The sequence below is a fragment of the Nicotiana sylvestris genome, chromosome 7 (assembly GCF_000393655.2).
Source record: "Nicotiana sylvestris chromosome 7, ASM39365v2, whole genome shotgun sequence".
Classification (NCBI taxonomy): domain Eukaryota; kingdom Viridiplantae; phylum Streptophyta; class Magnoliopsida; order Solanales; family Solanaceae; genus Nicotiana; species Nicotiana sylvestris.
The window spans coordinates 17,119,064-17,144,331 of record NC_091063.1 but is presented as its reverse complement, the minus strand read 5'-3'; the positions used below and the strand labels follow the sequence as shown (position 1 = coordinate 17,144,331).

The 25,268-nt window shown below is 40.5% G+C and overlaps 1 protein-coding gene across 1 annotated transcript; it reads right to left on the bottom strand.

Moving 5' to 3' along the window:
• Nucleotides 1–403: 403 nt before the first annotated feature.
• Nucleotides 404–1,183, bottom strand: LOC138872791 (uncharacterized). Its single transcript, XM_070151207.1, has one exon. The coding sequence runs from the start codon at nt 1,181–1,183 to the stop codon at nt 404–406; it is 780 nt and encodes a 259-aa protein (XP_070007308.1).
• Nucleotides 1,184–25,268: the final 24,085 nt, after the last annotated feature.

Genomic DNA, 25,268 nt, shown 5'->3' with positions numbered 1-25,268 from the left:
TAGAAATACCAAAATGACAGATAATGTTGGAATGCACAAAATCCACCACTACTTTCTTAGCGACGACTTTGAGAGTGACTGCTTCGACCCACTTTGTGAAGTAGTCAATGGCAACTAATATGAATTTGTGCCCATTTGGAGTTTTTGGCTCGATTGGCCCAGTGACATCCATACCCCAAGCAACGATCGGCCACGGTGCTGACATATGATGTAGTTCTGAAGGTGGTGCATGAATCAGGTCACCGTGCACCTAACACTGATGATATTTTCAGACAAAACTGAAGTAATATTTTTCCATAGTCATCCAGTAATAGCCTGCTCGAAGGATTTTCTTTGCAAGGACGTACCCATTCATATGTGGACCACACACTCCTACGTGCACTTCATTCACGATCCTTCTGGCCTATAGGGTATCCACACATCTTAGAAGGTTCAGATCTGGAGTCCTTTTGTATAGAACCTCTCCACTCAAGAAGAAGCCATTGACAAGCCTTCTAATGGTTCTCTTTTGTTCTCCACTAGCTTGCTCGGGATACTCTTTTGTTTTCAAGAATCTTTTGATATCATGATACCATGGCTGAATATCAGGCTCTATTTCAACTACACTGCAATAACCATGCCTTTCTCGAATTTGGATTTCTAGTGGGTCAATGTGGACATTTCCTGGATATGGCAACATCGAGGCCAAAGTAGCTAGTGCATCAGCTAACTCATTGTGAAACTGAGGATTGTACTTGAACTCGATGGACTTGAACCGCTTGATAAGATCTTCGACATGTTGCCTGTATGGAATAAGCTTGACATCCCGAGTTTCCCATTCTCCCTGAGCTTGTCGGATAATCAAGTCTGCATCTCCCATGATTAACAATTCTTCCACATCTTGGTTGATTGCCATGTTCATGCCCATAACGTAGCCTTCATACTCGGCAGTGTTGTTTGTGCAGAAAAACTGAAGCCGGGTTGTGGCTGGATAGTGCTGACCGGTGGGTGAGATCAAAATTGCCCCAATCCCGACACCTTTTGCATTCATAGCTCCATCGAAGAACATTTTCCAAGAGTTGTTGTCTTTTGAGATTACGTCAACTGAATTTACTTCCTCGTCCGAAAAGTAAGTACTCAAATGCTGATATTCATCATCAACGGGATTTTCAGCTAGGTGATCCACTAAAGCTTGAGCTTTCATTACCGTGCGGGTGACTTAGACTATGTCAAACTCGGTGAGTAGGATTTGCCATTTTGCTAACTTCCCTGTGAGCATCGGCTTTTGGAATATGTACTTCAAAGGATCCTACCTGGTGATGAGATAGGTGGTGTAGGCCAACAAGTAATGCCTAAGCTTCTGAGTGACCCAAGTTAAGGCGCAGCAAGTCCTTTCCAACAAAGTGTATTTAGCTTCATAACTAGTGAACTTCTTTTTCAAATAGTATATTACATGTTCTTTCTTTCCGGTCACATCATGTTGCCCGAGAACGCATCCAAAGGAATTCTCCAACACTGTCAAATACAAACACAGAGGCCTTCCAGGTTCAGGTGGAACCAACACTGGCAGATTCGACAAATATTCTTTGATTTTGTTGAAAGCTTCCTGACACTCATCTGTCCATCTAATCGCCGCATCTTTCTTCAGCAACTTAAAGATGGGCTCACACGTGGAAGTAAATCGAGCAATGAATCTGTTGATGTAATTCAACCTACCCAGTATACTCATAACCACTTTTTTGGTTCTCGGAGGAGGCAAATTCCAAATAGATTTTATCTTTGTTGGATCTATCTCAATGCCCCTCCGGCTAACTACAAACCCCCAAAAGTTTCCCAGATGGTACTCCAAATGCGCACTTGGCTGGTTTTAACTTCAAGTCGTACTTATGCAGACACTCAAAGAACTTTCTCAGATTCCGCACATAGTCGTCTTGCGCTCTTGATTTAATGATCACATCATACACATACACCTCAATTTTCTGGTGCATCATGTCATGGAAAATGGCAGTCATAGCTCTCATGTAAATTGCCCCGACGTTCTTCAAATCAAACGACATGAACCTATAATAATAAGTACCCCAAGGTGTGGTGAAGGTTGTCTTTTCTACATCCTCTTCATCCATCAAGACATGATGATACCCAGCATAACAATCCATAAAAGACTGAATCTCATGTTTGGCACAGTTGTTAGTAAGGATGTGGATGTTTGGTAACGGGAAGTTCTTCTTGGGGCTTGCTTTGTTCATATCCCGATAGTCAACACACATTCGGGTTTTTCCATCTTACTTTGGCACTGGGACCACATTAGCCAACCATGTGGTGTATAGGACCACTCTAATAACACCCACTTTCAACTGTTTAGTGGCTTCTTCTTTAATCTTGTCACTGATATCCGTTTTAAACTTTCTCTGCTTTTGTTGAACAGGGGGAGTACCAAGGGTAAGTTGGCAATTTATGTACCACTAAATCAACACTCAGTCCTAGCATATCATCATAGGACCAAGCAAACACGTCTTGAAATTCGAACAAAAGTTGCATCAATGCATCCCTAGTTCTTTTATCAGTGTGAATGCTTATCATGGTTTCCTGAACCTCTTCTGAACTACCCAAATTAACTGGCGAAGTTTTGTTTAAGTTCGGCTTAGGCTTATTCTCAAATTGTTCCAATTCTCAGTTTATTTCCCTAAAAGCCTCATCTTCATCGTATTCTGGTTCTTGATTCATTATTTCACAATTAGACAACGTGTTAGGATCTGAGTATGAAGTCCGCAAGCATGTAATGTTATTTAAGTCCGTATTATTAGAACTGAAAGAAGAAATAAGAAAAATAACAAAATCAGAAAGAATAAAGAAAGAGATTCATAGACGATGAAATATAGATTTCTTTTCATTGAATCAGAACAGATGGAAGGGTTTTTATTGGAATTTTAAAGAAAATAAACTAAATACATTCGAGTTACACCCTGAAATAACTCAGACTGTAGAAAAGATGGCAAGACTGAACTACCGGGATTCCCGCCTGACAGGGAATGGAGTAGCCTTCCAATTTTGAAGCTTGGAATTGGGCCCTATATACTGCACCGCAGCAGTGCTTGAGCCTTCACCCGGCTGAACCATATGAGCCTCATAACATTTGCCTCATTGCCCCACAAATGTCATCAATTTCTTCGACCGTGAAGGCCTCATCTTCTTCCTCTATGTACCCTGGTTTAACAAAAGTTTTGGCGAGATGCGGGACCGGCTGAGGAAGAACCCACCCATCGTTCTTACGTTCTTTAGCCCATTTCACGTCGGCTTCCATAGCTTGGAAACCAACACCAAAGAAGTTCTCATTGGCAGTCATGGTGATGGACTCCGTTAGGCCAAGCTTCCCACATTTCTAACATGCGGAGGCGCAGTGCCCTATTCTCTTCAGCAGCTGCTGACTCTAACGTCGGGATCACCGACAACGGGCTATCATATGAGGGGGTAATTGTTGCTAGATGAATTTATAACGTCATTTCGACACTTCCTTTGGACCTTGTAAAGCACGGGTGCAAAGCCAGGTTACCACAAAACCAACCACCTTAAAGAACAGAACCTAATCTCAACAGGAGACACAACAAACCGGTTAGTTTGAGGCAATTAACACGTAGGGTATCGCACGTTGGGATGTGATGCACCTAATAGTTAAACGCTTTTCTACATGTTTTGCAACGGTTACGTGTCTCATCCCAACTTTGGTATATCCCCCAAACCTTTGCATCTTTCTTTTCTTTTTGGCGCTTTTATTATTTGCTCTCTTTTCTTTGCACTCTCTCATTGTTTTTTCTCATGTTCTTGTTTTCTTTCTTTTCTTGTGTTCTCTTCTTTTTTTTCTTTTTTCCTCTTTTATTTTAGTTATTTAAAACAATGACCAGATATGATGGGGATTACCTACGCATCATGACTCCGCGTGAATCAAATCATCACATAGTTCAAGGAATAAATGCGAAAATAAAAGAAAGAAACAATTTTTGGTTTTTTTTTTCAAATTTTCATTAAAACTTCTAATTCTTATATTACAATGACTCTATCATAGCTTACTAAGAATTGAAAAACTAAAAATAGACTCGAAATAGATCAGAAATGGAAACTGAAATACAGACTCGAAAAGAAAATCAAGAATACATAAGTGCTTTTACTCCAAGTGCCCCTGGGACATCGGTCGGTCTCACCACAGGCCTACGTGCAAGATCTCCTTGGAGGCAATCCAGGTCATCCATTATTTGGAGAATAAGGTCATCACTGTGGCGAAGAAGGTGGATCTAGTCATGTCCTCCCACTCATGGCATTTCATGATGATGTAGTTAGCAATCCCTCTAAACCTTTCTCTAATGATGCCTTTTTCTTAGAGCAGACGCCTAATTTGTTGAGATCTAGCTTCCAAAACTTGGGTGTCATTATGACTTTGCTCCTGCAATTATTGCATATCCTCCTCCAATCGGGCCATCAATGCATAACAATGTTCCCTCTCTGCCTAAAGTTCTTTGTTTGATTAGCTATATCATTCTCGAGGGTAGTTGTCTTTTTCTTCAGGTTTATGACTTCTCTATCATATTTCCCTTTTAATTGCCGAACAAACTCTACCTGTCCCTCTACATTCTTTATCAACTGTGCCCGAGCTCTTGCCAAAATACCTTCAGATTTTTCCAAATCATTCCCGTACTCACATATTTTCTCCTAAGACCATTTATGAGTCTTTCATCTGCTCAGCTCCTTTCCGAATTCTCAGCAGCTATCTTCATTCTTTGGATATGGGCTCGAAGGGCTTTGTTTTCTTGGGCCAGTTTTTTTTTCTCCCCTTCATTAGCAACAGCCTGTACATTACTATCAAATTTCAAATCTCTGATTTGCCCCTCCAATTTTCTTATCGTGGCCCTGTAGTTTTCTCTTTTGCTAACCAATCCCATTGTTCTCACGCCTCATCAGTGAACTGTTGGACATGGGGCCTTTTGGCAGGCCATTCAGGCTCTTGATGGATTTGAAACCTCTTGCCATACTAGGCCATGTAACTAGGCTCTAACACACCCTTGGACAAATCCCGTACCTGAGTCTATGGCTCCAAGAACCTACAATAATGCCAAATCTAGCGAACCTTATCTTCCGGGAATGCAGTTTTTTGACATAGTTCAATGACTTGTTGACTCAAATCTTCATCATGAGGGACAGTTTGGTACCTGCCTAGCTAGCGCAGAACCCTGTGTAGAGCATACGGCTTAATACTCCGAAGACCCATCAATAGAAGAAAACACACTTCGGCCGACATATAGATGACTTCATTGACCGGGAGCTAACCGAATGTCCACTCAATTTTGCTTGCAGTCAAAGAACTCAAATGTGTGAACCAGCCTCCGTACCTTCTGGAAACTCATGACCCTCTATTCGATTTTCATGTTCTTAAATGCAGTTAAGACCGGTCATACCATAACTCATGTACCCTTGACGATGGCAAAGGTGTTCTTCCATCCAAAGTTGTAAAAGCATGTTGCAACCCTCAAAAATCCCCCCCCCGCTCGGCAAACAGTTAGAGCTCGATAAATCTCTACTAGGATCATCGGTGTAGCTCCATTAGCCTTTTAATCATGAAATTGGCAATTCCTACGAGACCTGATAACTAGGGATTATGATGCATTTTACACTCCTTCTTACTTGAGTTTTGATTAAAAATGTGTACAAAATAGTCCCAAAGGCTTACATGTTGTACTTGTTTGCAGGGTTTGGTCAACAAGGTGACAATTCGTCAAAACCAGCTCAAAAAGTTGTGAAACATGCACAAGTACCAAGAACACGTCCAAGCACATGGCAACAGTCCAATGCGGCTGCATTCCATTCTGTGCGGTCCACATTCAGGAAGTTCAAAGTGGTGATCATTTCAGACACTCAAGTAATGCGGTCGCAAAGCAGTTTGTGCGGACCACATTGTCTTCATCGCGGCCGCACTCGACATTGTGCAGTCCGTAAAGCTAGAGTTCAGAGAGTTGCCAATTTGGGGAATCATTGCCAAGTGCGGTCCACGTTCCTTTTTGTGTGGACCGCAATAGAATCCACCGCGGCTGCAGTGCATTTTGCGCGGCCCGTGGTGGCCAAGTTTAGAGAGTAGAGTTTAAAGCCAAGATGCCTCAGTACGGCCGCACTCGATTTTGTGCGGATCGCATACCCCAGCAGGGGTATTGTTGACAATAAAATTCGGACTAGTATAAATAGTCTCTTTTTCCATTTTTAGGTCATCATTTGTATTTTAACATTGGGTTGCACTAGTGAACAGTGTTCCTTTATCATTTTAAGTAATTTTATCATTGAATCTTCAAGTTTTAGCTTGTAATTAAATATTATGGGTTTTTCTTCATCTATTTCTTTGTTTTCTTCTATTATCATGAGTAGATAGACCCATTTGCTAGGGTTGTAGCTCAACCCTAGTGTGGGTATTTGATGGGTCTTGTGTTTTAAGGCTTGAATGTCTATGGGTGTTTGATATTTGGACTAATTTATGGTTTCAATGTTAAATTAGTGGTTGCAAACACTAATTTGTGCCTATTTGACTTGGGTTCTTCTCGAGAAAGAGAACTTGAGTCTAGGAAATTAGTCCATCAAGGAATTGGGGTGTGTTCAAAAGATCGATAGCCCCAATTAAAGGGTTAAACCTAGAGATAGTAATACCCAACTTGAACCTATATTGCTTGCACAAATTATCATACCCAATTTATCTTGAGAAAGTCAATTAGGGCAAAATCACTCAAACTACATAGAGGTATAGAGTGAGAAGTTCAGTGCATTGGTTATATCATAATCCCAAACATGATAACCTAGCCTTAGACTCGAAAACCCGTCAAGTATCCACCTAGGAGAAAGTCACTTCCCTAGTGCCTTTTAGTTATTTAGACAACCCTTCAAGTATCTTACTCTTAGCTTAACTTAGCTTAATTTAGCATCTTAGTAGTATAAATTTAGAAGCAATATCAAAACCAACTATGATTTGAAGTGCAATTAAGAGCAATTACGCATCTCCAATTTAGATAGAATCTCAATTCCATTTCTAGCTCCCTATGGATATCGATCCCGTCCTTCTCGGGTAAAAGTTGTTTCGACTTCTCTACTTTGTAGTGGTATAGGGTTGGCCCCAATCACTTTTTGGCACCGTTGCGGAGGAGTTAACGGTTTTGGCTATCTATCTAAATAGTTTTGTGTATTGTTCTTCTTTCCTTCTATGTTACTAATTTGTGTGTGTCACAACTTCAGGTACAAAATGGCAGCAAATCACCCACCTCTTGGAGATCTTCAGCGGGGAGGAGGTAGATGACATTGTTAATGATGAGGTTCATATTGTACCTCAAGGACAAAGGAGAGGCTGCCAGGCCAATGATAATATTTCAGACCCTTCCCCAACACCTCCAAGAGTGGCTCCTCGAGTGCTGTCCAACTAAGGATATGCAAGTGCAATTGTCCCACCCCAGATCCGGGCGGGCAATTTTCAAATTACCAATGTGATGCTGACATTGCTGTTGCAGCATGGGTATTTCACGGGCACTGTCAATCAGAATGCTTACAAACATCTTAAGGGTTTCGTGGATACCTATTGGGGGAGCAAGCAAACTAATGTGTCTGAGGATGAACTTCGGTTGAGACTATTCCCTTTCTCACTTAGAGGGAAGGCATTGGATTGGCTTGAGCGACTTCTCAACCATTCCATCACTACTTGGGATGAGTTGGCGGATAAGTTCATTGTAAAGTTTTTCTCACCGGGGCACATGGAAGCTTTGAAAGATGAGATATTAGCCTTCAAAGAGAAGCCCACCAAACCATTACATGAGATTTGGGAGCGATATAGAACTATGATAAAGGAATGCCCCGACAATGATATGACTGAGGCAATGATCCAATAGACTTTCTACCGGGGCATTAACACAACAAACCAGTGCATAGTGAACGAACTTGCTGGGGGAAATTTCATGAAGTTGTCGTATGATAAGGCTTGTGACATTCTTGACAAAATGGCTGACACGTCCTCAACTTGGAAAAGTAGAGCCAATGTGCCACAGGGTGACCCCACGGTCACTCACTTGCACAAGAAGCTACATGACCATGGGCAGGCTATAGCAGAGCTGACAACTACAATGAACCAGCTAGCAAAGGTACAATTACAACAAGTTCAAAATCCGCGCCAAGTAAATGCTATGGAGGGTGTCCACATGCTAGTGAACAAAAGAAGACAAAGAGGTCAACAGAACTAAGGGAGTTCGGATCAATTTGATAATGATTGTGGTGGATTCCAAGATGATGGTTATGATGGGCAGAATGAAGAAGTGCAATACGTGAACAATTATCAAGGCCAAAGGGGCAATTCTTCCAACCAACAACAATGGAGACCCCAAGGCAATTGGGGTAATCAACAACAAGGCAATGGTAATTGGGGGAACAACAACCAAAATTCCAATTGGGGCAATCAGAACAACCAAGGTAATTGGAATGGCAACAACAACTGGGGTGGTAACAACAATTAGGGAGGTTGGAACAATGGCAATCAAGGAAATCGGGGGCAAGGCTTTCAAAGGCCCCCAATGTACCAACAACCGAACAATCCACCCCCATTTCCATCCCAAGGTCTTAGTTCTTCCAACAACGAAATGGGGAGAATTGAAATGATGTTTGACCAGATGATGAAAAAGAATGTGGACTCTGATGCTCAGTTGTCTTCCCACAATACTTCAATCAGAAACTTGGAGGTTCAATTAGGTTAAATCTCATAATCCTTGAATACTCACCCTAAGGGGGCACTACCAAGTGATACAGTAGCTAACCCGAAGGGTGGGAACAATCATGTGATGGCGGTGACTACAAGAAGTGGAAGAGGTAGTGATGTGAATGCCTCCAAGCAAAAAGCAGTTTTGAGTGATGAAGTTGAGTTGCAAGAAGATGAAATTCCTTTGTTGGTTGAAAACGTGGTTGATGAGAATGTGAATGAAGAAGTAAGGATTGATATTCAAGATGCCGAGGTGGAGACTCAAAATGACTTGAATCCATCTAAGGAACACGTAATAGACATGCTGGAAATAGTTTTGCCTATAACCAAGGCTCCTTTGCCAAGGCCACCTCCACCTTATCCTCAAAGGCTCGCGAAGCAAAAAATGAGAATTGGTTTAAAAAGTTCATTGATATGATGAAGAGCTTATCCATTAATGTGTCTTTGGTAGAGGCTCTAGAACAAATACCAGGCTATACTAAATTCATGAAGGACTTGGTGACAAAGAAAAGATCCATGGATTGTGAAACTATCAAGATGACCCACCAAGTTAGTGCAATAGTGCATTCAATGGCACCGAAGCTTAAAGATCCCGGTGCTTTCACCATTCCTTGCACCATTGGGAGTGCGGACTTTGCTAAATCTCTATGTGTTTTGGGGGAAAGTATCAACTAGATGTCCTACTCAATTTTCAAGACTTTGGGTATTAGGCAATCGAGACCGACCTCCATAAGATTGCAAATGGTGGATAGAACTATGAAGAGACCATTGGGTATTATTGATGATGTCCTTGTCCGGGTGGACAAATTTATCTTTCCGGTTGATTTTGTGATCTTGGATTGTAAGGTAGATTATGAAGTTCCAATCATATTGGGAAGACCTTTCCTTGCTTTTGGGAAGGCCTTAGTTGATGTAGAAGCAGTGGAACTCACCTTCCGAGTGGGTGATGAGAAAGTGGTCTTCTATGTGTGCAAGTCAATGAAGCAGCCCAACAGTTTTGAGGTGTGCTCTTTTGTGGACCTTGTCACGGCGACAATAGTTGATGATACCAGTGCAATGATCAATGTAGAGGACCCTCTAGAGGCAGTCTTGTTGAATCTTGATGTAAATGATTATGAAGGCCGGGTGGAGTGTGTGAATGTTTTACATGGGATGGGCTCTTACTCTTATGAGCCTAGGAAACTATCTTTGGATCTCGAAAATAGGAAGACTCCACCAACAAAACCTTTAATTGAGGAACCTCCAGTGTTGGAGTTAAAGCTGTTGCCTCCAAATCTCAGTTATGAGTTCTTAGGCCCTAGTTCTACTTTGCCAGTTATTCTTTCCTCTTGTCTTACTAACATGCAGGTTGATGCCATATTAGCGGTGCTTCAAAAGTGGAAGACGACAATTGGATGGACCTTAGCTGATATTCGGGGGATGATCCCCGCATTCTGTATGCACAAGATTATTCTGGAAGATGATACAAAGCCCTTCTTGGAACGTCAAAGGAGGTTAAACGAGGCAATGCAAGAAGTTATGAACAAGGAGGTGATCAAGTGGTTGGATGTCGGGGTTGTGTACACCATCTCTGATAGCTCGTGGACTTCGCCGGTGCAATGTGTGCCAAATAAGGGTGGCATGACCGTGGTTGCAAATTCGCAAAATGAGTTGATTCCTACCAGGACCGTCACCGGGTGGAGGGTACGCATGGACTACCGCAAGTTGAATAAAGTGACCAGCAAGAATCACTTTCCATTGCCTTTTCTTGATCAGATGTTAGATCGACTTGCTGGGCATGCCTTCTACTGTTTCTTGGATGGGTATTCTGGGTACAACCAAATCTTGATTGCTCTGGAAGCTTGGGAGAAGACCACATTTACTTGTCCATATGGTACCTTTGCCTTTCTCAGATGCCTTTTGGGTTGTGTAATGCACCTGCTACATTTCAACGGTGTATGATGGCCATTTTTACTGATATGGTGGAAGATATCTTGGAGGTGTTCATGGACGACTTTAGTGTTATGGGTGATTTATTTGAGGAATGTTTGAAAAATCTTGATAGAGTGTTGGCCCGTTGTAAAGAAACCAATGTTGTTCTTAATTGGGAGAAATACCACTTCATGGTGGAAGAGGGCATAGTTCTTGGGCATAAAATTTCAAAGCATGGTATAGAGGTGGACAAAGCAAAAATTGATGCGATTTCAAGGCTCCCTCCCCCTAACTCTGTCAAGGGAGTTCGAAGTTTTCTTAGGCATGCGGGGTTCTACCGGAGATTCATCAAAGACTTTTCGAAGATAGTGAATACCATATGCAAGTTATTGGAAAAAGATTCCAAGTTCGTGTTCGATGAGAGAAGTATGTAAGCCTTTGAACTACTCAAGAACAAGCTGACCACCACTCCTATTATTACCGCACCCAATTGGAGATTGTATTTTGAGCTCATGTATGATGCGAGAGATGTTGCGGTTGGGGCGGTTTTGGTTCAAAGAGTGAACAAAATATTTCATCTGGTGTACTACGCGAGAAAGACAATGAATGATGCTTAAGTGAACTACACGGTAACTGAGAAAGAGCTTTTGGCTATTGTGTTCGCAATGGAGAAATTTCGGCCATATCTTATGGGTGCCAAGGTCATAGTCCATACCGATCATGCCGCACTTCAGTACTTGATGATGAAGAAGGATTCCAAAGCTAGACTGATGCGATGGGTCTTGTTACTTCAGGAGTTCAATTTGGAGATTGTGGATCGAAAGGGTAGTGAAAACCAAGTGGAGGACCACTTGTCCCGCTTGGAGGAGGAGGGGAGGCCTCATGATGGCCTAGAGATAAATGATTCATTTCCTGACGAACAACTCATTTCAGTGTCGGTGAATGGTATGCCATGGTTTACGGACGTTGTTAATTTCCTTGTGACTGGTATAATCCTGTGTGAGCTCTCTTCTAACCAAAGGAAGAAGCTCAAACGGGATAGTTTGGATTTTTATTGGGATGAGCTGTACTTGTTCAAGATTTGCACGGATGGTGTGATCCGAAGGTGTGTCCTGGAGGAGGAGCAATTGAGTATCTTAGAGGCTTGTCATTCCTCTCCCTATGGTGGCCATCATAGCGGGGCGAGGACAGCTTCAAAAGTTCTTAGTTGTGGGTTTGATTGGCCAACTTTGTACAAAGATGCAAGTGAACTTGTGAAGAGGTGTGACGAATGTCAAAGAGCGGGTGGAATTTCGAAGAAAATGAGATGCCTCTCAATACCATCCTTGAAGTTGATATTTTTGATGTATGGGGCATTGATTTTATGGGCCCATTTGTTAGCTCGTGTGGGAACACATACATTCTTGTGGCGGTTGACTATGTTTAAAAGTGGGTTGAAGTCGTGGCTTTACCAACAATAAGGCCCAGAGTGTTGTTGTGTTTCTCAAGAAGAGCATTTTTACAAGGTTTAGCACTCCTCGTGCAATCATAACTGATGGGGGGTCTCATTTTTACAATAGAGCTTTTGACACTTTGCTTGCAAAGTATGGTGTCAATCACAAAGTTTCTACTCCTTATCATCATCAATAGAGTGGCCAAGTTGAAGTCTCAAACAGGGAAATCAAGAATTTTTTATCAAAGACGGTCAATGCAAATAGGACCGATTGGTCAAAGAAGTTGGATGATGCTCGTTGGGCTTATAAGACTGCTTACAAGACTCTGATTGGTATGTCTCCGTATTGGTTGGTGTTTGGGAAAGCTTGCCATCTACTGGTTGAGTTAGAGCACAAGGCCATGTGGGCTTTGAGGAAGCTGAATCTTAAATGGGATGTGGCAGCAAATCTTCATGTAGAGCAGCTTAATGAACTTGATGAATTCTGATTCCATGCTTACTTCAGTTCGTCCTTTTACAAGGACAAGATGAAGTACCTTCATGATAAATATTCTCATGGCAAGGAATTTAAAGTGTGTGATTTGGTTCTCTTGTTTAACTCCCGGTTACGTCTGTTTCCGGAAAAGCTTAAGTCTAAATGGAGTGGACCTTCTGAAGTGGTGTTTGTGACTCCGTTTGGTGCACTTGACTTGAAGAACAAAAATGGGGAGGTTTTCAGAGTTAATGGGCACAGGGTAAAGCACTACCTGGGCAACATTGATGATAGCCATATGGTGATACTTCTTCATCTAAAGTGATTTGATGATAACCTGTGTCGTGCCGCGATGTTAAATCAGGCGCTTCTTCAGGGGCAACCCATGTGTCCTTCTTTTTGTTTTTCTTCCATTCTCTTCTTAGAGTAGGATTTATTTTTGGACTGACTGGTTGTGAGATGTTGTAGGATTGTTTTGATGCAGTGCAGGACCAAGTTGCAAAATGATCACTTTTTGAAGTTTGCAATGCAGACCGCACTTCATTTTGTGCGGCCGCAAAGGCCTTAGTGCAGTGGAAAAAATCTAATGTGGACCGCAGAGTTGATTCATCAAAAGTGAGGAGTCTTTGAAGTTTTCCACCGCGGCCGCAATGCATTTTGTGTGGTCCGCGGCGGACCACTGCGGCAGCATTGCATTTCTTGCGGTCCGCAGTTGTCATATCCCCAGTGCTTTATGTTTCTGACTACCGCGGACCGTGGTGCCATTTTGGGCGATCCGCGGTGGGTAGGTGAGATGGGCCCCAAGTCCTTTTTCTATAAATAGGACCTGAGGCCCTTAGTTTGAACTTTTCGACTTTTTACTCTCAAAGCTTAAAAAAATTACTGTTCACCACTCTAATTGCACGAATTCAGCTGCTATGTCTCATTAATCAAGCTTGCATCTCACTTCTAGTAACTTTAACTCCCCTTTAGTCGTTTAATTTTATCATTTTCTTTTAATTTTTATTTTTCTTAGTGTTCTTCTATTTCTTCCCATTTTCTGTCAATTTTGTAGCATATGTTAGTTTATTCCTATTTTAATTAGGACTAATTAGTGAAAACAATGATTCAACACCTAGGGAATCAATAATAAGTGAAAATTTGGACTAAAAATGTAAAAAACGTGAACCCTAGGTTGGTATTGCTATTGAGTACTCACCGCGGACCGTGGTGGATTTTGTGCGGTATGTGGTGCTTTTGTGCGGTCCGCAGTGCTATTTTGTGCATACCGTGGTGGTAAATGTTCTGAATGCTGACAAGTGAGGACCGCGGCTGCAATGGATTTTGTGCGGTCCGGGATGCCTCAATGCTGACCGCAATGCATTTTGTGCGGTCCGCGTTGCATAGATTCAAAGAGTGAGTAGTCTGAACCCCACCTCAATGCGGACTGCAATGCATTTTGTATGGTCCGCGGTAGCTTCTTTGCGGTCGTACTTCATTTTGTGTGGTCCATGGTCTGCAACTTCTGAATGTCTGTAATTTTGGGGGCATGATAATATTGACCCCGCCAGCCCGACAAAACATGAAAAACATCCGGAGGCTCATAAAGGCGGCTGATAGAGCCATTGACCAATCTGGGAGTGAATATGAGCCTTCCCGGGAGGCATCGTCAGACTCTATGCCAGAGTATGTTCCTCACTGGCCGGAGAAGAACAGGTTGAGGGATACATCTCTGGTCTCTCCCACTGCCCAAGCATCAGTGCGCATATCTTCTAAGTTGTCTAAGGGCTCAACTGTAGGCAGTGGCAATGAATATTCCACCTCTCTAACAGTATCACTATCCGGGGAAGGGCCCGTAGAAGAAGAAGGGGAAGAAGTAGGAAGGGGTGAGCCCCAAGTAGGAGGGGTAAAGAGAACCAGAAACCTGGAGGCCTGGCAGGACAGGTTCGTGAGTGAAGTGGCCTACCACAAATTTAGAGAATGGTGGCCCAAGATGAAGCTAATACCTGAGTGAAAATTCATCACCCGGGACCTCATGCCTCACAATCCCAATGTGTTGAGGCAGTTTAGAGAAAGAGAGGGATGGGATTATTTCATAGACCATGTGGAGGATGTCAATGAGCACTTGGTGAAGGAGTTTTACACGAATGTTTCCCATATCAAAGAGGGCATCACAGTGACCAAAGTGCGGAACTTAAAAATGAAATTTGATGGCAAAACAATAAATGATTATTTGGGCTTCTCGGAGGAGGATGAGGCACTGTACTTAGAAAAGATGGCATTAGGTAAGGCTGCCCGTCCTTAGTTGGCAGAGTATTTGACAACCCCAAGTACCACCCCAGATTGGTTGACTACGGGAGTGAGGATTCTTAGGAGGACCCTGAATTTCGAAGCTAAAGGGTGGGAAACATTTTTGTGTAGCAAGCTAGACCCAACCACCCACGACAACTCACTTCCTATCCACCGGACTATATTAGCGGCATCGATCATGGAGGGGTACCCAATTAACATCAGGAATGTGATGTCCCGGGTAATTACACGGGTGGTGAACGAAGATGACATGTCCTATTCCTTCCCCAACGTCCTGACCATGTACTTTGAGGACTTGATGTGGAGAAGCGGAGATTTGATATGAAAGTGAAAGCAAAGGCACCGTTCTCCTGGTACAACACCAAGGGTCCCGACAACCCCAAGGACCATAAGGGCAAAGCCACTACTTCAACTGGCCAGTCTGAAGAGCCAGTAGTAGTAGTGGATCCTACTCAGCCTCCTTCCACCACAGCAGACATGGACCAGGACCCTCTACTTCTACAGCTCCAGAGATTCCCACATCCACTGCTTACCCCTTGACTGCCCACGACCTGAGCCAGACCCTTGCCAGCATCAACAACTGGATGCAGACAACAACTTCTAAGTTGTTTGTACTATCTACTATGGTGGCAGCCCAGTCAGCAGCTCCTCTACCACAGGTCCCACAGTCAGTGGAGAACACTCTAAAGGAGATTCAGGATAATCAATAGAAGCTCAAAGATGTTGTTGATTCTCATGGAAAGGCATTGAAGGAGCTTGCTAGGGAGGCAAAGAAAATGAGAAAGACTCGGGCTTCAAAAGAGTCGGTGAAGGAGCTAAGGGTGGAACTAGAGAGGTTGAAGGTGGATCACCTGCCTCTGGAATGTTATTGGATGACCCGGCTCCAGCAGCCCAGCCACAACCGAAGCAGGAGTCAGAGAGGCCACCCAAGAGGAAGAGGGTGATTCCCCGTACTAACGATGTTGTCATAGAGTTGGATGACCCACAGTGAGGATCCTCTAGCCAGCCCCAGATTTCAGTACAGGCCCAGGGCTCAGTCCAGGCCCAGGTCTCAGTGGAGACACAGAGTATAGGGAGCCAGTCACAGGTTCCCGAGCAGACCGAGGACCCAGGGACCCAGACTTAGGACCCTATGCAGACGGAGGGCCGATAGGGAGTTTGTTTTTCCTCTCTTCCTTATTTTGTGCTTATTTTGGTTAGTTAGCATCGAGGACAATGCTAGCTTTCATTTGAGGGGGTAGCCCTATTTGGATGACTGTATATATGACAGTATTTTTTTTCTTTATGCTTTCTTTTTACCATTGGTATGTACATAACTTTATCATTTTATTGCGCTTTTCATACTTTTTACTTTTGGGTCTGTATATAAAGTTACGTTCTTATGTATATATTCATTTTCCTTATTGTATATTCGATTAATTCTCCTCTTGTATATATTCATTTTTACTTTCCGCATTTTTCCTTTCATAGCTTCTTATTTTATTTTTGTAGCTTCTTGTTTTGAGTTTTTGCGTGCAATAAGCCTTTAATTTTCTTCATGCCACGGTTCTTTCCAAATGTGGAGTTTGTGTGAACCGTGTGGCTCTTCCCGATGATGGATGGTATGACAATCTTCTTAAGGGTTTGAGTCTGTTTTCTTTTTGCTTTTTAGTAGCTAGTTGGTAAGGGTGCCTCAAGCAAAGCTTCACTTGGGCCTAACACATTTGTCTCTGATCTTATAGTCAAAAATAAATTGTTGTGTATAGGATGGTGAAAGTGGTGACCTTGAGACTCTTGTGTTGACCAATAATCATCAAGTGGTTTCTTGGGACCATTGTGTTGCTCAAATCTCAACTAAGGTTGTTATGGGCCCTCGACTCTGTTTCGTTAGCAATCCCATAGCTTGTGTGGTGAGAATTTGAATTACATGTCCAAGTCTCGAGCCATTAGTCTAGAACTTACCCTGAATATTTGTCTAGGCGAAATTCTAAGTGTAATTTGACTTGAGATGTGATTATAGGCTCTCATTGATCCGAATGATATCTTGAACACTTCCATAACCTACCAATGATAAAACCCTTAGTCAACCCTTTTGAGCCTTAGATCTTTTTCTTTCAAAAACAACGATACAAGCCTTTATCCGTTCTAAAAATACCCTCTCTTGGCACCCGATCTTTCCTTAGCACAAGGTAAAAGCATAAGTTTGGGGGGAGATACGAGGAATGCAACAAAGTAGTAAAAGATACAAAATGAAGAAAAGTAAAGCCAATGAAACAGAAAGAAAAACAAAAAGATAAAAAGAATGATCAATGTAGAAAAGAATGAAGGGATTCAATAAAAGTAAAAAGATGAAAGGTGTGGAAAGTGGAGAAAGGAGAAAAAATTTGAAATGAACAAGAAAGAGTGACAATGTGTCTCTCTAACCCCTTAGAAAGAAGTTAAATGACCTAAAAAGTGAAGAGAATGTGTGCCAAAATGAAGCCAAAAAAGTGCTAAAGGGAAGATGGAACCTACTTAGACCAAACATTTCCTACCCTGAACCAAAAGCCTTCACTATATCTCCACAAAAACCATATATGATCTTGAGTTGAATGAAGCTTACATTAGTGGTAACTTACATAAGGGACAAGCATATGGTACTTAGAGCCGGACTTGTGACTTTTCTTTGAGAGAGATGAGTTTATTTCCATTAACCTCATTCTGAGTGCTACAATCCTAAAGGTGATTGCTTAGGGAGAGTTGAGGATGTGTGAGTTTGGATTCCACAATGACCAAGGTAGTAGAAAAAGTTTCTTTGATGTGTTGAGTCAACTCTTGATGCTCTTGTTTCGCACTAAATCCATGGTGCTTAAAAGGTCGAATGTTGTTAATGATTCATTTGAATTGAGGGCAATTGTTAGTCCCAATTGAGGCTAGATGAGGTCACTTTAGGTCAGATGAATTTTCTTGGATTTACTCTTAATGGGTGGGTCTTATTTTGTTTGCTTGAGTACAAGCAAAAGCTTAAGTTTGGGGGAGTTGATAACTAGGGATTATAGTGCATTTTACACTCTTTCTTACTTGAGTTTTGATTAAAATGTGTACAAAATAGTCCCAAAGGCTTACATGTTGTAATTGTTTGCAAGGTTTGGTCAACAAAGTGACAATTCATCAAAACCAGCTCAAAAAGGAGTGAAACATGCACAATTACCAAGAACAAGTCCAAGCACAGGGCAACAGGTCCAATGCGGCTGCACTCCATTTTGTGCGGTGCGAAGTGAGGAAGTTCAGAGAGGTGATTATTTCAGACACTCAAGCAATGCGGTCGCAAAGTAGTTGTGCGGACAGCATTGGCTTCATCGCGGCCGCACTCGATATTGTGCGGTCCACAAAGCTGGAGTTCAGAGATTTGCTAATTTGGGGAATCATTCCCAAGTGCGGTCCGTAGTCCTTTTTGTGTGGACCGCAATAGAAGCCACCACGGCCGCGGTGCATTTTGTGCGGCCCGCGATGGCCAAATTCAGATAGCAGAGTTTAAATCCAAGACGTCTCATTACGGCCTCACTCGATTTTGTGCGGACCGCACTACCACTGCAGGGGTATTTTTGTCCAGAAAATTTGGCCCAGTATAAATAGTTTCTTTTCCCATTTTCAGGTCATCAGTTGTATTTTAACGTTGGGTTGCGCTCATGAACAATGTTCCTTTACCATTCTAAGTAATTTTAGAGTAATTTTATCATTGAATCTTCAAGTTTTAGCTTGTAACTATATATTATGGGTTTTTCTTCATCTATTTCTTTGTTTTCTTCTATTATCATGAGTAGCTAGACCCATTAGCTAGGGTTATGGCTCAACCCTAGTGTGGGTATTTGATGGGTCTTATGTTTTAAGGCTTGAATGTCTATGGGTGTTTGATATTTGGACTAATTTATGGTTTCAATGTTGAATTAGTGGTTGCAAACACTAATTTTTGCCTATTTGACTTGGGTTCTTCTTGAGAAAGAGAACTTAAGTCTAGGAAAATTAGTCCAACAAGGAATTGGGGCGTATTCAAGAGATTGATAGCCCCAATTAAAGGGTTAAACCTAGAAATAGTAATACCCGACTTGAACCTACATTGCTTGCATAAATTATCATACCCAATTGGTCTTGAGAAAGTCAAATAGGGAAAAATCACTCAAACTATTGATAGGTATAGAGTAAGAAGTTCAGTGCATTGGTTATATCATAATCCCCAATATGACAACCTAGCCTTAGACTCGGGAACCCGTCAAGTATCCACCAAGGAGAAAGTCACTTCCCTAGTGCCTTTTAATTATTTAGACAACCCTTCAAGTATCTTACTCTTAGCTTAATTTAGCATCTTAGTAGAATAAATTTAGAAGTAATATCAAAACCAACTATGATTAGAAGTGCAATTAAGAGCAATTACGCATCTCCATTTTAGATAAAAACTCAATTCCATTTCTAGCTCCCTGTGGAAATCGATCCCGACCTTTTCAGGTAAAAGCTGCTTCGACCACTCTCGCTACTTTATACTGGTGCAGGGTTGGCCCCGATCAAGCCCCAACTCTTAATGTACATCCTTCCTCGGGCAAATTAAGGTGCCTAAGAATGTTACTACGAAGGCCAATCCCCGACGTGCTTTCCATTTGCCTTTGTTCCCTGAATGAGTTAGACCTGTGTTCGGAGCCTCAAAACCGTAGGGATCCCCATAACGAAGGTACAGGAAGTGGAATGTGCAAAATCCCTCAGCCAAATTTCCATCTTTGACTTCCCGACTAATATCCAGAAGGTCTAGAAACTTGTGAGGAGTCACCGCTCTTGGTGCCACTAGGTACCGGCTCCTAAGATTCCCACTAAGGCCCACATAGCCCACTATTTCCTCAAGTGTAGGACTCAGCTCAAAATCAGAAAAATGGAATACATTATGCGTTGGGTCCCAAAAAGATATTAAAGCTTCAATTATATCCAATCTCGGTTTAACCTTCAAAAGACCAATGAGATCGTCCAAAGCTTTTATCGCAGCACCTCTGCTGACCTCCCCTAGGTCATTCCACCACATATGGAGTTCTAGCGGGATTTCCTCTACAACTTTAAAAGGTTTATTTTCCATAGTTCTCATTCTGTACATTTATTTAAAGTGATCGGTTAAAAACCATGATTTATTTTGATTCAAAAGAAGATTATCAATTTTTCAAAATTGCAATTCAGAACAAAAGCACTTTTGCAAATACGGCCCTTCAGCACCTCAGGAAAGAAGATTTTAGGGCTGTGTTTGCTAATTGGTCAAAATTTTAAAAAAGACCATAGGTGGCTATTTTGCAAAAAAAAAAAAAAAACTTCTGGCGCTCTTTTGGGGACATTTCGGCTATTTAGACAAAAACAGCAACACCTAACCTTATATGTGACAAAACAATAATATTTTAAAATTTTGGGTTATTTTTGCAAAAATGGGGTTGGACCCGGTGAGGGTTGCCTACGTATCCCACATCCGGTGGGAATCAAACTTGCGTAGTTCGGGCAGTTTTGACGCAACAGAAAAACATAAAGTACTTTTTGAAACAATTTTCCTTTTTCCTTTTTCTTTTCCTTTTTTTAAAAAATTTCGGCAGCGTTTCGGCATATTTTGGACACCGGATTTTCCAAAGACAGGTAATTATCTCTCTCGTACCTCAATTTGATTTTTCCAACTTTTCTTCCTTATTCTAGAAGCCGGTCAACATGCAATTCGAAGCAAATAAATGTATGAGTAGTAAGTAAAATGCATCAGGATGGTCTTTTGATTTCGGGTACACCTGTCATAGACGGACCCAACCCCTGTGTTGAGCCCCCAAAGTCAAATGCACGTGATGCAAACAAGTGTTCCTACTATGGATCCGACATGAGGCTGTGTTATACTAGGTTTAAAAACTTGGGTGTATTCTTCTAGACCTGGTTTACCCGAGCGGACAACTTGAGCTGGGGGGCAGCATACTGGGAATACAGAAGTTTTACCGGCTTTGCAACTTGTCCAAGCCTCATTCTAAAATTGGGATATGACTCTAATAGAAAAGAAGTCACACGAAGTGCACACTTCCCAGATGATTTAGAAAACTCAGAGAGAAGAGGGTTTCGTAGCAATCTATATACAGTCCAAACAATATCAAAGCGGTAAAAAGCTGCATTTAGTACATTAGGCTTGAACACGTAAAAATCAAATAATAAATAAAAGCCAAATATAACAGTTATTCTAAGCTCGAATTCTGAACCCTGAACCAGAAGTTTTGGGTTCTGATCCCCAGCAGAGTCGCCAGAGCTGTCACACCTCCTTTTTTACCACCCGTGGAGGTATAAGGGAGTTTTTCCAATTAAAGTGATATTATTTGATATGAGATTATTTTATTTAATTTCTTCAGAGTCACCACTTGGAATAATTTATGGTGTCCCAAGTCACCAGTTTATTTTAAATCCCAAATCGAGAAAATTTGACTTTATTTTAAAAGTCTGCGAACCACAAATTCTAAGTAAGAAATTTTGTTAACCCGGGAGAAGTTGTTAGGCATTTTCATATTCCGTGGTTCGAGCACGATCGCTTAAACTATTAAAATTGGCCTAATTATCTGATTTACTACATGTTTTAAACCTATTGTGTATTTTTTTGCTTTAAAACCGCTTTTTTTTTAGGATTTAGGGAATTATTTCTTGACCAAGTTACGAATGTCGAAAATTTGTTTTTTTTGGAACACACCGCAAACCACGCTACATGAAATGCACTCGTGGTTCATGACATGTTTATTTTATTAAAATTAAAAATTGTTATGATCGGGTTACATGAAATGCACCCACGAATTTGGAAATTAGGTATCATGCCTATGCCATGGGAACCGTACCCATAGTCACGATGGTTTATTATAAAACGCGCCTAAAGTAAACTACGAATGTTCAAAAATATTTTCTACACTAAGTTAATATTAATGTGAGGGCCATAGGTTATGGATTTTATTTGTGTATGGCACACCTCAATTTATTTTAAGGGATTTGCTCAGTTAAAGCAATCTATGGATATTCATTTTTTAAAACCAATTTGAAGTTCAATATAAAGCTATTAATTATACCCATACTTAGGGTAATACACTAGGCCTTTAATCAATTGAGAAGAAATGGGTCAACGACAGTCCTAGTTCATTATCTAAGAAAACATCTCGAAGGCAAATGGGAGGGTGAGAACTGCGCTCAAACGGAAAAGACCAATTTTCATGTGACTTTGAGCCACATATAATAAGGCATTTGATTGGGTCCGACACGACTAGACAAACAAAGTCAAGTCTGTGTCCATCCACGCATGGACCCATATGACTACTAAATCCAAAATTGTCTCTATTCTAGGAAACTAATGAACTTGCTTCTAATTTCACCAAAGCAGACAAGTCTTGAAGTTTAATAAGTAAAAGAAGATCATTACTGTAAATTCTATTTGCATTCAAAAGCACAAAATAATCGAATCATGTAATTATAACAATCATATGACATGCATATTATGACCAAGATGGGATTTCTAACATTGTCCAGATCCTCATGTTTATTAGATAAATTAACTGCAAATAATTAACATCTTCAAACTTGGACCCGACTTTAATACTAGGAATTATACTATAACATCAGTTCATTTATAATAATATACGGATATAAACTAAAAAATATTCAGCTCCACATTCCTGCATGTTTACCATTAGGGAGTTTAATCTTATTTTTTGGCATCAAATTTTACCGATTTGACCAATTAGTGGCCAAATCTGCAAATCACCAACCTATGTCCAATGCTAACAATATTGTTATAAACACTTAGTTCCAGAACTTCTTATTTAACATACAGAATGTCATGATCATATTTAAATCTAATTCCATGCTCAAAGGGAACAATAATATACAAATCAACAACAGCATTCGAATGATTTAGAAGTAAACATCAAAAAAGAAACAAAATGTGTAAATATGAACTCCAAAACTCCTTGGCAGCAAGACACTCTTCAAAACAAGCTTTCATTCATGATTCAAGGCTCAAGATATACCTGGTTACAAAGGATAAGAATAAGGTTGTGAATCTTCAAAGAAAAAACAGCAAGAACAAAGCAGGAAAACAATGAAACTAGCAGCAAAAACCCAACAGTATCATAGCATTCAACCTCAAGCCATCTTGCAACTCAAGAACCTAGAAATTTCAAAGGAAAAAATTTGTTCTAACTTAGGTCGAATCAGCAAGGAAATTGATCAGCTATCAAATGGAACAATAGCTGAACTTTTTAGTGCATTTTAGGTTTCTGAAAATCTGATCTCCATGTGTATGAGTGAGTGCTTTTATTTTTATAGAGTGCACAAAAAGGCATCAAAAATGGAATATTCTAATCTAAATTCTGAATTTTCAGGATAGTACAACATCTTTAACAGTTGTATGTCCTTTTTCCCACCCAAATTTCAGCATCTTTTTCTAAAAATTGGGCAGCTATCCAAAGACCTAGAACCTTCTGATATTTAACCTATGTAAAAACCCTATTTTACCCTCTCATTTACTGATTATTGCAATTTTTAATAATTTTGACCTAAACCAAAGTAAAACAATTGCTACCAATTACCCCAACTCATTTGACCATTCTGAAATTAATTAATAAACTAATCAACTAACAACTAAATTCAAACAACCTAAAAGATATTCAAATCAGTCGTCAATTAGTTGATTCAGCTCGACTAATCCTGAAACTTACACGATTGACTAAACACTGATTTTAAAAAAATCTAAAAACTAATTCGAACGAGTGAATAATAAGAAAAAAACAATGAAACTAATTTACTCAACTAAATAATGCAGACTAATTCCAAACAAGTAAAACGCCCAAATTAATTTAAACAAGTAGCCAATAAAACTATTTTGAACAATTAAATACTCAAAGCACATTCAAACAAGTAAATAATCAGAAATTAATTCAAACAAATAAAAGGAAAAATCAGAGGCATAAACAAAAACAAAAACAAAAACAAAAAGAAAAGAAAGAGGAAGAGTGTTGTTTCTTTCAAGCGGAATGAATTGTCGACTGAAGCGACCCAACAAACAAGGAAGGCTACGATCTGGCCATGCATCAGTGGTGAATTTGTCAAACCAATGACTTCGAAAAAGGTCGAAACTAATGCAAAATGATTACTCTTATCAAGAGCAATCGATTCAAATTAGTCTCGACCCAAAACGAACAAAATACCCCAACAAATTGCACAAGGTTGAACTAGGGTTTCTTCTGGACTCTTAGATCTAAAATTCACCAATTTTGGTGGAGTTTCTAAGGTAATTAACAGGAAATATGAGATGAGGGGTGTGTGGTGGTTGTCTTGTTAGAAGTTGGACGAGTTTGGACGGGTTTGGGTGAACTACGGTTTGGTCTCAGATCTGAAATTGGAGAGATTTGAGAAAGATTCGAAGGAATTGGTTTGGGGATTTGGAAAGGGGAGAGGACGGGAATAGACTGGTGAAAATTTGGGGAGGTTTGTAATAGCGCCGCCGCCGTAGAGCGACTTCCGGCGATGGCGATGGGCGAAGGTTCAGAGAGGTAAGGGGGAGTGAGAGAGACGAAGTGATGAGAGGTATTTGGGGGGTGTCCTCGTTTAGGACAATTATATATTAAACGAGCACCTAATTCCGAGCCGTTGGATCAAAAGAATCCAACGACTCTGATTGAAAAACCAAGAAACAACGTCATTTTGGGTTAGTGGGGGGCTGGACCTGGTAGGCTTTTGGGTCTGGGTTTGGGTTAGATTTAAGGAAAATATTTGGGTCGGTTTGATGTAAAATGAACCCAAATTCAGATTTAAAAAACCCCTTTCTTCAATTCCTCTTTTATTTCCTTTTTCTTTTTCTTTTTCTTTAATTAAAATCCTAAATTAAATTTTTAAATTAATCTAAATTGTGAAACTAACTAATTATTTAATCATAATAATTATAAAGATTACTTGATCCTAAATTAAAAGATAAAAATCAATAATCTAAAAATTAAAATAAAACATATAAAAATGAGTCATTTTTTGTGATTTTCATTTTCAATAAAATAAATAATTAACTAATTAATCCTAAAAATATAAAAACAAAACCTAAATGCAATACATGGTATTTTGACATTTTTCATGATTTTAATAAAAATTAAACGTGCACAAAAATGCAAGCAATTAATAAAAATCCTATAAAATGGCAAATAATTGGAAAAATCTATTTTCTTGGATTTTATAGGAGTATTTCATATAGAGCAAAATCACATGCTCATAGAAGTTATCACCATGAGTGTTTGAGTTATGTGGTATATTATGTGATTACATCTTGGGTTATAGATATGGTTTGATACAGCTTGTTCGGACTTATATAGTGTGTATAGGCGAGGTTTTGATCTTATAGAAAATTCTGAATGTTGGAAATTGGGACCTAAGACTTATGGACTAGGTTGGATTAAGAA